Source organism: Centrocercus urophasianus, unplaced genomic scaffold, assembly GCF_019232065.1.
Source record: "Centrocercus urophasianus isolate 14NV4802_14NV808 unplaced genomic scaffold, USGS_Curo_1.0 seq_13, whole genome shotgun sequence".
In the NCBI taxonomy this organism is placed as follows: Eukaryota; Metazoa; Chordata; class Aves; order Galliformes; family Phasianidae; genus Centrocercus; species Centrocercus urophasianus.
The window spans coordinates 50121507-50134531 of NW_024884475.1; the positions used below are offsets into that span (position 1 = coordinate 50121507).

At 41.6% G+C, this 13025-nt stretch overlaps 1 protein-coding gene and 1 long non-coding RNA gene across 5 annotated transcripts in view; one reads left to right on the forward strand and one right to left on the reverse strand.

The window, feature by feature from the left end:
- Positions 1–13004, forward strand: LOC122157239. Its single transcript, XR_006167810.1, has 2 exons — positions 1–132; positions 9525–13004. It is a non-coding gene; the product is annotated as an uncharacterized LOC122157239 (long non-coding RNA).
- Positions 6756–13025, reverse strand: part of CASP3 (caspase 3) — a 13601-nt gene continuing 7331 nt past the window's right edge. For all 4 annotated transcript variants that reach the window (XM_042812752.1, XM_042812755.1, XM_042812753.1 and 1 more), the window contains 5 exons: positions 12571–12695; positions 11977–12105; positions 9965–10140; positions 9409–9526; positions 6756–8221 (listed from right to left, as the gene is read on the reverse strand). In XM_042812752.1, coding sequence (XP_042668686.1) covers positions 7995–8221; positions 9409–9526; positions 9965–10140; positions 11977–12105; positions 12571–12695 — 775 coding nt within the window. In that variant the 3' untranslated portion in view covers positions 6756–7994. The remainder of the gene's footprint in view (positions 8222–9408; positions 9527–9964; positions 10141–11976; positions 12106–12570; positions 12696–13025) is intronic.

Sequence of the window (13025 nt, forward strand, 5' to 3'; positions counted from 1 at the left end):
AGCTTCAGGACATCTTCAGCACACCCAGCTTCCCATTCTTCCTAGGCACAAACGGATCCACCTTCTGCGTGTGCTGAAATAGCTGAAGTCAAGCTCATCTACTGCACCTCTGTTGCCAGCCTGCAGAGTCCAGTAAGTTCATCTTCTGAACAGCAGTAGCTGGCTCTGTGAGCTGTTTCTGGAGCGCAGCTCGGCAGTGACTCATCTCTCCTGGAGCCCATCTTGCTGCACTTCTCCCTCAGCGAGTCATTTCTGTCGCTCTGACCGTTGCCCCTCTCTCGAGTTTGCTCAGCCAACACAGCCCAGGAGAGGCTCTCGAGGCAGGGTGCCAGTGCTGGGCTGATAACCAGCAGTGGCAGCATCGACTTGCAGTCCTCTGTTCCCAGAATTGGCCGCCTGCTGGGGTCCCGCTGGGTTGGGCTCGTGGGGAAGCATTGCAGCAAAGCAGCTGGAGGTACTGAATCCTCATGTATCAACCCCCAGCAGGGTTGCTCTGTATTTGTAACAGAAACAGGTCAAGGGAGGGGAGGGAGGGAAGAGAAAACCTATTGGCTATTAATAGCAAATATGAGTAGCAGCTTTATTTTGAATGCTGTATTTAATCAGTGATGTACAGAAGGCTCACAATGCTCCTTACCTGCTGACTTGCCACGTACAGATCAGAGAGAGGCCGACAGATTAAACAAACTTTGCAAAGCAGGGGAGTTTTAAACAGGCAGAGCTGAACATCCAAACTGAAAAACAACCTGGGGATATTGCTCAGACAGCCTCAGCACCAGCCTCTGTGCAGGGAATTCAGCCCCCTCCCCAGCCCCAACTGCCACCATTGGATTTCCTCAATGCTCTTGTTTCACTCTTTGTCTTTATATCTGTGTGGATGGCAAGTCCCCTGAGATAGCAATTGTCACGTTCAGTGTCGCAGTGCCTGACACGAATGTGTCCTGCCGTTGGAGGGACCTGCACTCTTGTGCAGCACTGTGAGAGGTAACACTGCTCTATGCAGTGGTTCTCCAGTAGAGCGTTATGTTTGCCTTTGTGTTTGCAGTACCTCCAAGAAGTAAAAAGCAACAACAAGAAGGTCATCCAGAGCTAGGAGGCAGCAGGACAGGCTCGCTTTCTTGGCTCTGTAGGTCACAGCTGGCCCCAGGAGCCCAGCTAGACATCACTAATGCTTTAAGTCAGGGGGAGGAATCAGAAATAAATAAATAAAGCTCAGATGCTCGTGGTAATTATTTGCATACTTGCACCTTGCTTTAAAGCATTCCATGCGGGGTGGCAAATCCTCCTTTTAATGAAAGGAGCACTCCGCAGGTATGCATGCTATTGAGCTGCTAAGTAGCAGCAGCCGCCCCAAGGGAAGGTTCAGCAGACAGATAGCTGCAGCAAAGGCAGGCAGCTGCCAGGTGGAAGAAGAGCTCCTCCTTTCCCATGGAGGTAGTTTTATGGGAACGCTGAGTCACCTGCTGCCTGTATAAAGGAGCTGGAGAAATGGTAATTACATATAATTTCCTCGCGTTTCTTTTGCTCTCACTCCATCGTTTCATTTTTGGAGTGAATTTGGCTGTTGAATCAGGAGTTTTCTTGCTTGAAAATATTATAGCCTTGTACCTTGGGCTAATAAGTAACAGCCTGATAAGGTGGTAATGGTAATAGTTCTCAATCAGCTTCAAAGCAGGGGTAATCCATCATTCCTTGGCGAGCGAACATTTAGTGCACATAAAATAGCTGTAAATACTTAGTGGAATTCTGGCAAATAACATTTACACAAAGCTATTAGCTCTGTGGGTGAGGTTCCTGCAGGCTTCCCCTCTCTCCAGTCAGGTATTTGAGATGCTTGTGACACTCTGCCTCACCTCTCCCTGCCTGCAGCGCTCTGTGGGTTTAGCCTGGTGTTCCATCAGCTGCGCCAGCACCCCTCACCCTCAGGAATCCAGGACTGCTCAAAGCCATGCCATGTTTAGCTCCATCGTTTTCAGCATCACATCACCACCTCTCCAAGCTGCTCCAAAAGCATGTCCTTAATGCTCCAAAAGTGGCCTGGAAATGGGTGCAGCTGTATTAGCATGGGCCTGCAGTCAGTGCTTTGTATGGTGGCCAAACAAGCAATCCTCCATCTTAGAAAGGAGGGAAATGGTGAACTCCTCTGCAGCCACGTTATCTTTCAAGTGACAGTGATGAGGATGCAGTTGAAGTCCAGAGGAAAGCCGAGGAGTGAACTAAACATGTGGCTCTCCACATTTTGTACATGTAACCTCAGTGCTGGATGCCCAAAATGGATGGCTCACCGGGACTGTTACCAGCCTGCATTCCCAAAGCAAGGAGGCACAGGGAATGCCCCATCACTGCCTTCAGCAGCTCCATGCTCGTCTCCAGCCCTGTGGGCAGGAGCATGCAGAACCTGGGGCAGGCTGCACTTGGGGCTCACCCCTCACCACGTGTGGCACGAAAGGAACATAAACAGGAAGCACAAAGCCACAGGAAGTTCGACTACAGAAGTTTCGCTGTTCATAGAAGCATTATTTTTAATACTTCTATCGCTGTGCCTCGTGTCAGGAAAGAGTGTTTGATTTCTCCCCCTGCTCAGAACTTGAGGTGGTGAAATGTTCCCTCCAGGTTATGGATTGTTCCCCAGCCTGATTCTCTCCACGTTACAGCATGGTGGCACCGAGCTGTGACTGCTTACACCCTTACACTGTGGGTGCTGGGATTAGATGATCAGTTTCCACTAAGTTCTCCAGCTATCTGCTTTCTAATTTCTCCTTCTCTTGTCTTGGCACACCTCACTCCAGGATTTCCTCATCCACAGACACAAACTCAGCTCCATCCCCTGCCCTACTGACAGGTGGGCCACTGTCTGCTCTAGACACAATTATCCCATCAAACTAAAAGCCAGACAATCTCCCTTTATTAGCAAAATCTTCACTTTGATAAAATACTATTTCTGCCTCCATTACCCACCTCTTGCACTTCCTTCCCTGCTCTTTTCCCCACCCTTTCCCCTCCGCTCCATCACGCACCACCAGCTGAACACAGATCAGCACTGGTGGTTTACCTGGAGGTTTTACCGCTGTTATCCAGGGCATTCTCCTGGTTTGAGGGTTTTGCTTCCTGATCACTTGCAGTGACCGTCCTCCCTCCTTATTAATTCTCTGCTCCCTGCCCCCTTCCCCCATGTCCCACACCCCTCTTTTGTAAGCCACACTACTTCCTCCTTCTCTTTCCCTGGGAACATTTTCTGAGCGTTTTTCAGCCACTTCCCTTTTCAGGCTCAACATGCAGCCATAGACAAACGAGCACACAGCATCCTGGTCACACACGGGAGTAACCCCTGCCTCCAACCGCCTGCATTTTAATCTCATCAACAACTGCACCAACTATTTATAATCAGCTCTCTGATTACATTCCTAAGGTCAACATCCAGCTCAAAGTACTTGGAGTGGCCCAAGCACTGCTGCAGGTCCTCCCATCCCCAGGGGCTCGCAGAACATGCTCATTCCTATGTGTCACCTCCCTCCTGGTGGCCCACTCTCCACACCCCTGGCTCACACCAGTGTGGCTCTGTGAGGTGCTGACAAAGGCAGTTCAGCCCCCTGCGCTGGCATGCTGAGCAGATGAAGCCCATGTTCTGGTCTGCACACCTTAAACCCCAGCAAGACCCCCACCAAGCCAATTGTTGATAAAGCAAGGTGGTATCTCCTTTTAGCCAGCTTTCTTGCACGGTGCCATGCAGAAGAGGTGCGGACTGCAGGAAGCTGCTTTCAGCTGAATGGGATAAAAGGGAAGGCAAAACATTCTCACTTTAGCACCGGAAATTGAAAGGGAGAGAAAGAGGAAATGCCTGTGTCTGTTACAAAGGATCTTATAGAAAGAAATTTCTCTGTAAGGTAGCTGTCAACATTTAGTTTTACTTACATTCTTGTACAGAAGAGTGCTGGTTGTTTCCACTGCTCTTCTTAAAGGTGTTATGGTTAACTAAATAGAACCTGTACATTCTTAATGAGCATGAATTACCACACTGGTACCCTTCATTCACAGTTCCACCATTGCATCAGATCCTCTCAGTCCACCCAGCTAATATCACCATTTTATGCACGTGAGGGAGAACTAGCAACTTCATCCTCCTTTAGAGGGAAGGAGACAACTCAGAACAGGATGACCCATTTCCATATACAATTTGAGTCCAGAAGGACATGATTATATCATCTAGGTTGGTCTTCTCACACCGCATGCTACTGAATTTCACTGACTGAGTCCATATGAAACTCACCATGTTCAGCAGACATATCACCATCACTGGTCCCAGTGAGTCTTCCCAGCTTTGGTGCAGCAGTGGTGACCTACTGAGCTCAATTCCAAGCCTTGCCTCCAACTGTTAAACAAAATACTTTAGAAAATGAATACTATGCATCTTTCTTTTGAGGCACTTTAACTATGTGACCAACAACATCATGACAGAACACAGTGGTAGCAAGAAATCAAACATGCTTTGATCAGAAATGCTAGGCCCCAATACAAAATTAGATCTTTAAGATTTGTGGCTTACAAAGCCATTAACAGCTGCGAAAGAGTTGCTCCATTCAGGGCTGTTTCAATTTTGTTATTTTGTTTTTGAGTTGTTTGTTAATGGGAGTTTGGGAGATTATTGTTCTATCTACGGTGACACCCCGTGGTGGTGAAGAGTAGTTATCCCTGAACCCTTTATCTCACAAAAACAGAGACTCTGCTGTGACTGCCCTGCTGCTTATCCTCACTAACAGGAGGAGATACACCACTGAGAGGAAGTTTCCCATCATAACAAGCATAATTCCTTTCAGGAAATAAGGAGAAAAGTTTCCTATTGTGATGTAATTTCTCTCTTACTACCTATATTGTTAATATGTCTAAAAGTGACTCTGTAAGCAGAAAACCAGAACAGGTAACGTTCCATTTGAAAATACAAATTGTATATAAAAATACATCTGCCATAGAAAAGATTACAGGGCGCATCCAGATGAAGTGCCACAAGAGGGCCACAGGCTGCATCTTGGAGGCTCAGGATGGGTGCTGGGAACGCTCTGGGGGCTCTTCTTGGGTGGGTAATACAGCACGGTACACAACATGATACTGCCCAGGAAGGTCATTTCATCCTTGGAGGCTTTCAGGATTTGGCTAAAGGAAACTGCTGCTGGGTGCTGCAGCGCTGGCAATGGGGCTGCTTTGAGTGGGACGCTGGAAATGCCCTCCAGAGGCTCCCTCCAAACACCACTTCTACAAATGAGCCAGCAGCTACTGAGAAGACAGCCTTACCAGGTTCCTAAGGTGCCTGGTACTGCTCCAAAAGCACTGCTGTCAGACACCTACAAGACAGAGACACATATATGGCCATAGCTGAAACTGACATTTTGAGTATCAAGGGTGTGAGTTCTGTTCTACGCGTAGCACAAGGGCAGACTCTTTAGAAGGACTTATTGGCATCAGTGTTTAACTCACCTATTTTCATATTTTTTTTTCTTTTAATAAAGGTAGATTTGAAAATATGCACTCCCAATGGTTGATGCAGGAGAGGCCAAAGTAACTGCACTGAATATAAGGATTTGCTTTGCCAGAACAGAGTTCTTGACCTACTATAATAGACCAAGCATAACAAATTGCCTATCCAGTTTCAACCTGGGTCTTGATTCTCTTTGATCTTCCATTGCATAGCAAATGCATTAAAAAAACAACAAAAAAAAAAAAAAACACTGAATATTTCAGTTTTCCTGGTTGAATTTTTTCCTCCCCAGTTTTTCTAGAGAAAACAAATATCATTTCACCTCTGTGTCATCTTTGTTAGTTTCCTCACAGATTTATGGCAGGTTTGTGGTTCTGGTTGGCTTTTCAAATCAGCTAAAAACTAAGGTCAGCCTTCTTAAAAGCCTTTTCAGATACTATTTACACCAATGACCTAGGTAGCTGTGAGAATATCTCTGTTTAGTTGAAAACACAAGCACTTGTTTTCCAAGGTCAGCTTAAGAACTGCAACATTTGGTATGAATGCCTGCTCCAGAAGAAGATTCCAGTGAAGAGCTTCCAGAAAACAAAGGAACAAAAACCACAACAAGACAACAATTGCCTCCCTCATATTTCAGAAGTTTGTTGGACAGCATGTCTTCCAAATTACTCTTTCCCCAAGCCCTACATCTGCATCCTCCTCAATAGCCTACACCTGTTGTAGCTGAGCCCATACTTAGATTCTTTCCATTTTAAAAATACCAGACAAGTGATAGAATCATATTTTTCCTTAAAGAACCAAAAACCGAAGTGAGATCATTGTAATAACTGCTAATTAAGTCATGCTAAGTCTTGTAAGGCAGGATTAAATAATAGTTCTAATATGCAACAGAATCTCCATTAACACAATGCTTCTGTTTCTCATAAGGGATTCTGAAGCATTTGCTGGTAAGTCTTGGTTCTAATATTATAGAGCTGGAAAAGACAGGGTTGAGGTTTACCCAGCATTTCACTACACTGTAGCAGAGCCAAGCCCAAAGCCTGTATACCCCAGCTCCAGCTTGCAAAAGTTGAGTAGAATTCTGTAATATCCTCAGGACCTGGAGATGCAGGAACTCCTGCAGTCAGAACAGCTACTTTGGAAGAGTGGTGTACAATTAATGAATATACAGATGTTATGGTATAGCAGCTTCCGGTGTTAAAGCAGAAAAGGGACTTTTTTTTTTTGAGAAAAAGGGATGTAATTGATCAGATCCTAAACAAATAATACACATAGAAAAGCATTATACAGTTTAGGTGACAATATTTAATTAAAAAAATCCAAATGCCTCTGGAAGAAGACATCAGTTCGCTAACATCATTTATGCTACACAATACAAAGAATTAAGTCTTGTTTTGCAAGCCCCAATGCCTTCCTCTGTTCATCAAAAGACTGTCACAAGCTGAACCATCACCAAAAGCATATATGCTTTACAATTTTCTAAAAGCCAATTCCACTCAAAACTAAGAGACTTATATTTACTATTCATTAACATACTAAATTCTTTTAAAAGACATGTGTAATTAACCCAATCGATAGCAGACAAGGAAATTTCACTGGTACCACCATATTTCGGCTTCCACAAAGATCAGATGTGAAATATCTGCAGAAAGCAGAACCACTCCAATTTAAGGGTCAGAAAGAGGAGAGCTGGCTTTTCAGAATGCAGATTTTATCTTGCATTGAATCTTGTGGCCTCAAATGTGCCCCAAGAGTATTAAAGCTCTCCCTAGGAGCTGCAAAAGAAAGGCATTTGGGAAGACTGGTCCCTTAGTTACTCAGCTTCAAGGCTAAACATACAAATTTACTTAGAAACAGATACTGTGTTGATAAAATTACCTCATCTAATGTTCCATATAAAAAATTATAAAATAATCAAGACAAAAAATGAACTTATTTCTAAAGATGCCTCCTAAGCACATGTAAAAAAATGAAACAGCCGTTTTTCACAGTTTACATCTGAAGTAATACAAGAAGTTTAGGCTATTAGGCTACCTTATAACCTAAGTTTTAAAAACTTGATTTTTTTTTTTTTTTTTTTTAAGAAGAAATGTGTAATGACACTACCATCACATTACTATAATTGCAAACAGATCCCATTCTGAATCTTCTTCCTACTGGTAAAGATATGAAACCAAAACATTTACAAGACCTGTTGCTTTTCTCTGCTCCTTCTGCAAAGTGAAATGTAGCACCAAGTAGGCCTTGTAAGTGATGTGACTTCTCTTCAGTCTTCTCATAATTTTTCCAAATTCTTATTGTGTTCAAATTTTCCTGTGTTTCACCTACCAGGTTTGCATTTCTAACTTAGCCATCCCATGGGTTTCTTCTCATAACGGACATAACCAACTCTCAGATAGTTCATTGTGCCATATGTGGCAGTGAACAGTAATTCAGAATTAAAAGTGGTATTCCGTACTGACAGTGTATAAATTACAGATAAAAACCTGAAGTGAAAAATTGCAAAGTGCAATTATTTTTTTTTTTAGCAAGGAAAGTAAAATTCTTTGGTAAGCATGGACACAATGCAAGGAATCTGTTTCTTTGCATTGAAATCCTGTCGAGTGGAGCAGGATTCATACTCTGCCACTCTGCGATTTACACGAGTTAAAATCTGCATGAGTTCAAGTTTCCTGGCATGCTCCCTCAGCATTCTACACAGAGACTGAATAAACCAGGAGCCTTCAGCTGCGTTCCTCCAAGAGTAATAGCCTGCAGAAGACAAAGAGATCAAGCTGATCAGATGTAGCAGCAGGATAGGATAGCAGTTACAGAATGACACAACATACCCAACAGCAGAGACAGTCTTAAAATAAACAAATAAAACCCCCAAGCAACACAGTTAAGATTTGATAGTCCCTTCAAATTTCAACCTAAAGGATTTTTCTAGCCATCCATTTTTTTCTAATGTGAGAAAATTTTAAATAGGTAGAAAAAAATAAAAATTAAAAACAAAAAAAAACAAAAAAAAACAACAAAAAAAAAATCAAGAGACAGGAGAATTATTGCACAGGAACTGCTGAATCACAGCCTGAACCTCTGATTGATCTCCTGAGGTGAGCAGTGAGTCAGCCACGGGAGCACAGGTGAATTCCACCTGCCAGAAGGGGTGGAGCATGGCTGCACCCCTCCTAGACCCATCTAAGAGCTGACTACCAGTTGGGAAGGATTTCTTTCTGGAGATCCTTCCTTTGGAGTTTTCCAGTGAGCCCAGGACAAGGGTAAGCTTTTGTGTGTGTGTGTGTAATTAGCCAAACTCTCTTGTATATTTCTTAATTATAACATCTGCATATTCACTGATTATACAATTATCTTCTGCTCTTACACATTAATTATTTATTACTTCATTACAGAATACATGTATGCAGGAGCAGCGATAGCACAATGAGAGCTGAAATACAAAACAGATTTCACTATCACTATCTTCAAGTCCAAAAGCATGAATTGAAGACTGCCTAGACCTTGCTTCTGAAAAGTGATAATGTAATGGGCATATTAAGGGTCCTGTCACCACTAATTCACTTAGGCTGCAATGAAATAGAACTGACAACCAAGTAATACTTAGATGTTTATCACCATTTCTGTATGCATAAATATACACACACATACAAATACATAGAGATGTTCAATTGCTCTATTCTTTCAGAATTAATGTATTTTCTCCTGTTGCAAATTATTTGCACAACTCAGAGTAAATCAACCTGCAGCAGATTAACATTTGAAAAAGACCTATAATGAGCTTTTTTCTGGGAATTGAGAACAGCAAGTGCTTCAAAGAAAATCAGAAGCTTCAGATTAATCAGTCACTGAGTGGAGAACACTGCAAACTGCCTGTATCAGTACAAGCAGATACATAGATACAATTTCAGCAACAAAGATTTTCTTTGCAAGTTTCTCACCTGGAGCAGTAGAATATGCATACAGGAAGTCTGCTTCTACAGGTATTTTTTGACACACTGTTTCATCTGGTCCACTGTCTGCTTCAATACCAGAATCTAATTCTGTCCCTCTACAGGCCTACTTGTTGGAAAGAAAAATGGACAACAAAAATAAATGAGAAAAAGGCAATGATCATAATGGTAAGAATATTGTAATATTTTCAGCTTTGAAGATGATTAGGATAGTAAGACTCATAAGAAAAATAACTAGCATTTATTTATATTAATTACTGTTTGGTTAGAATGGATATTCATATGAAAGTACATTCAGAAGCTCACTGAGATATTGGCTAGCATTCAGAAAAACTTTGCATCACCTTAACTCATTCAAATTAAGGTGATTTCAGCTATTACAAATACTAAGAGGGCAGACTATTCCAATATTAGGGAATCTTATTCTAGAAGTAAATCCCTATAAGGCTATTTTAGGAATAACTACTTCGTACTTATAACTTGTGGGAAACAATTTTTTGAAGTATTCTTATGAACTGATGATCACTGTTCAGTTGTAGCTCACCTGAATGAAAAAGAGTTTGGGTTTCCCTGCTAGACTTCTGCACTTGTCACCCCTGAAAAGGCTCGTTAGTACCTTCAGTTCAAGAGGGCCATCTGTACCATAGAAGAGTCCTTCGTCGCCATGGCTTAGCAACACACAAACAAAACTGCTTCGTTTGCTGTGATCTTCTTCAGAAACTTGAAAGAAAAGGAGAATCAACTTACTGCACTCCCCAAGAAGCTTTGAACTTTGTGCAATAGAACTCATTAAGAACAACTGTTTGCAGACCTAGAAACCTCAAACACTTCACTCCTAATGAAAGGAGCCAGTGTACTTCACTTCATAAGGTCGGACATAGAAAACCCTAAACTTAGGGCCAATCCTATGCCTTGTAGAATGTGGCCACGTGGAAAAAATGGCTATGAACATTGTGAATGGACAAAGCGAGTTGGGAGCAGTGATTCAGCACACTATCTCAGATTCCAAATGATGCACCTCACTTATAATGGTCAATAGGATCAGGCTGATGGGAAGTTCTGAGTTTTGGGAAAGGACAGGGAAGTCTTGTTTCTCCTTACATTTCAACACTGGATTACATGGCAACTGCAATATGAAAACTGTTGCTGCTAGATGGACCTAGCTACTAATGTTACACCTTTCCCTTTGCTCTTGCCTTCTAGAAGCAAGGTCTAGCAAGATTTTTCAGGCTTCTGAGTTTTGTACTTAAAGACCTTTAAGCAAGACATAAAGCTTTTCATCCTGTGGTATGTAAAGATATAGAAAATATATTCTACTATGTTTTTTGTTGCCTGAAACCATGGGGATTGTTCTTGATGACCAAAATGATTCTTTTAAGTGTACAAAAAGATACAAACAAGGTTTAAAAGAAGGGATCCAAAAGGAGTTTCGAATGGAAGTTTCAAGAAAATGCAAGAGTTCATAGACAGAAGCTGTAAACTTCTGTTTTACAGCTTGCTGAATACTGGATTTCTATTCTGGAAAAACTGAACTATTTTTATTTTTCTCAAGCAATGCATGCTCAGGCACTTCTATAATCTATGGACAAGCACTGTGTCTAAAAGAGTCAAGAAAAGCTAGTTTTGGGGAATCTCTAGTTAGGCCAGAGTTTACACCATCCATGTGCAGGCCCTATGTATACCACAGGAAAGACAGAAGCCTGGAATCAGAGAATGTGACCTTCCACTTTTAGCTACTGTCAACAGACAAGCTGCAAGTTCACGTTGTCTAAGAGTCTTCTCTGGTACAAACATTAACTGGCACTAAATAGCCAAATCCACGCTAGCAAACATATACATCGAAAAAACAGGATTGCTGCAGACTGATTTACTGTTGGGAATACTCTCTGGAACACTTTCACTGCTGAACTGTGACCTGAAACAGTCTGAGAGTGTGCCACAGTTGTACCAGAGAACCTTCTGACAGTTTACCAGAGTAGACTATTTCAGGGCAAAAAAACACTTCAAGGCACCATTTAATTTACTAGTCTAGATGTATTAAGTCCAAACAAAACAAGATCAGCACAAACAGTGGTATAAAGGGTTTCACTTGTAAGAGAGCTGCTTTGCATCACAAGCCAAACAAAACGCGAGTTATTTCTCTAAAAGAGTAATTCAGTCCACATACAGAACTACAGTAGTTCTGATCCCCTGATAAGGGCACCTCTTGGACCACACTGCCCACACTACCCTTCTACCCAATTAAGCAGGTTTCTTTCCAGCTCACAGTTTCTGTGATTCAAAGGTCAGAAAATAAATCTTCCTGCATTTAAATTTCAGCCTGTTTTTCCAGCCCTCTTTAGAAGATAAGAAAGGATTCTGAGACAACGGTCATGGCACAAAAGAGGGAGAGACAGCAATGATGAATTAACATAGGAACTACAACATATATGTTCTCTTTAGCAATAAGGAGTTGTGAAGTACTTTGTAAAAGAACCACGGAAGAAGAGATTTAAGTACTAGAAGTGATTTAGAATCAGTAGACTTAGCACACATTCTGATCATACCTGAACTTACCATTTTTCAATAGCTTAAAAATATCTCTGCTTGACAGATCATTGTTAAGCTTGACTTTATATCCCAGCTTCATGAAAACTTCTCTGACACTTGCAGCATCTGCATCTGTGCCTGAACGAGATGACAGTCCTAGACATAAAAGACAGGTATTATTTTGATATGATATAAATGGCACACTCTGAGCCAAATTATTTTCTTTCTTATATCTGCATCAGTCTAGAATATTATTCCATTACTTCAGATCCACTCTGAGAAAAAAACATCATACTATTCATGCACACTCCATCTCCCTGTACCTATTTCATGTATTTATCTATTACTTACACCTACCCGTCTATATTGAGACAATTACCTTATTTATGTTACAGAAGTCATGACTAAAAGGCATGGCAGATTTGCACACAGCCAATCAGCTTTTCCTCACCACTACTCCCCCTGTGCATATTTAGAAGAATACCCTGAAATGAATCCAATCCACTCAAACCACTTAATTTTTCAATACAGTCAAAACTGGACTGCATATTTAATTCTGAAGAATAACACATCAAATTTATCTGAAATACAGAAAAAAAAAGTAATAATTGAAAGCAGTACCAGTATCTCGGTGGAAGTTCTTGTTGTTTATTATAACACATACTCCCATCTCTGGATAATCCATTCTGTAACTGTCATCGGGCAGAATTCCAGAGTCCACAGACTTGCTAGCAGGTAAGTTCATTCTGTACACAAATCAGACAAGCTTCAAGTATTAATTTCTGTTCTCTCTTCTCTGATTTCTTAGTATCTAAATAAGCAAATGGCTATTTAAGAAAACGAGTGAAAGTGGTAAGGTTTGCTACTTGATTCATGGAAGTGATGCCTGTAAAAATCAGTGGACAGATCCAATGTGAGACTATTGAAAAACGCATTTGCCCAGAGGTTGGAGTAACCCATGAAACTGCTTTGTATGGTTGTGCACCCAAATAATATGATTGATTCAAGTTCCATTAAATCTATGCATACACAAATAAACAGGTAAATAAAAGCAATTTGTATTTGTTGTAATCTTC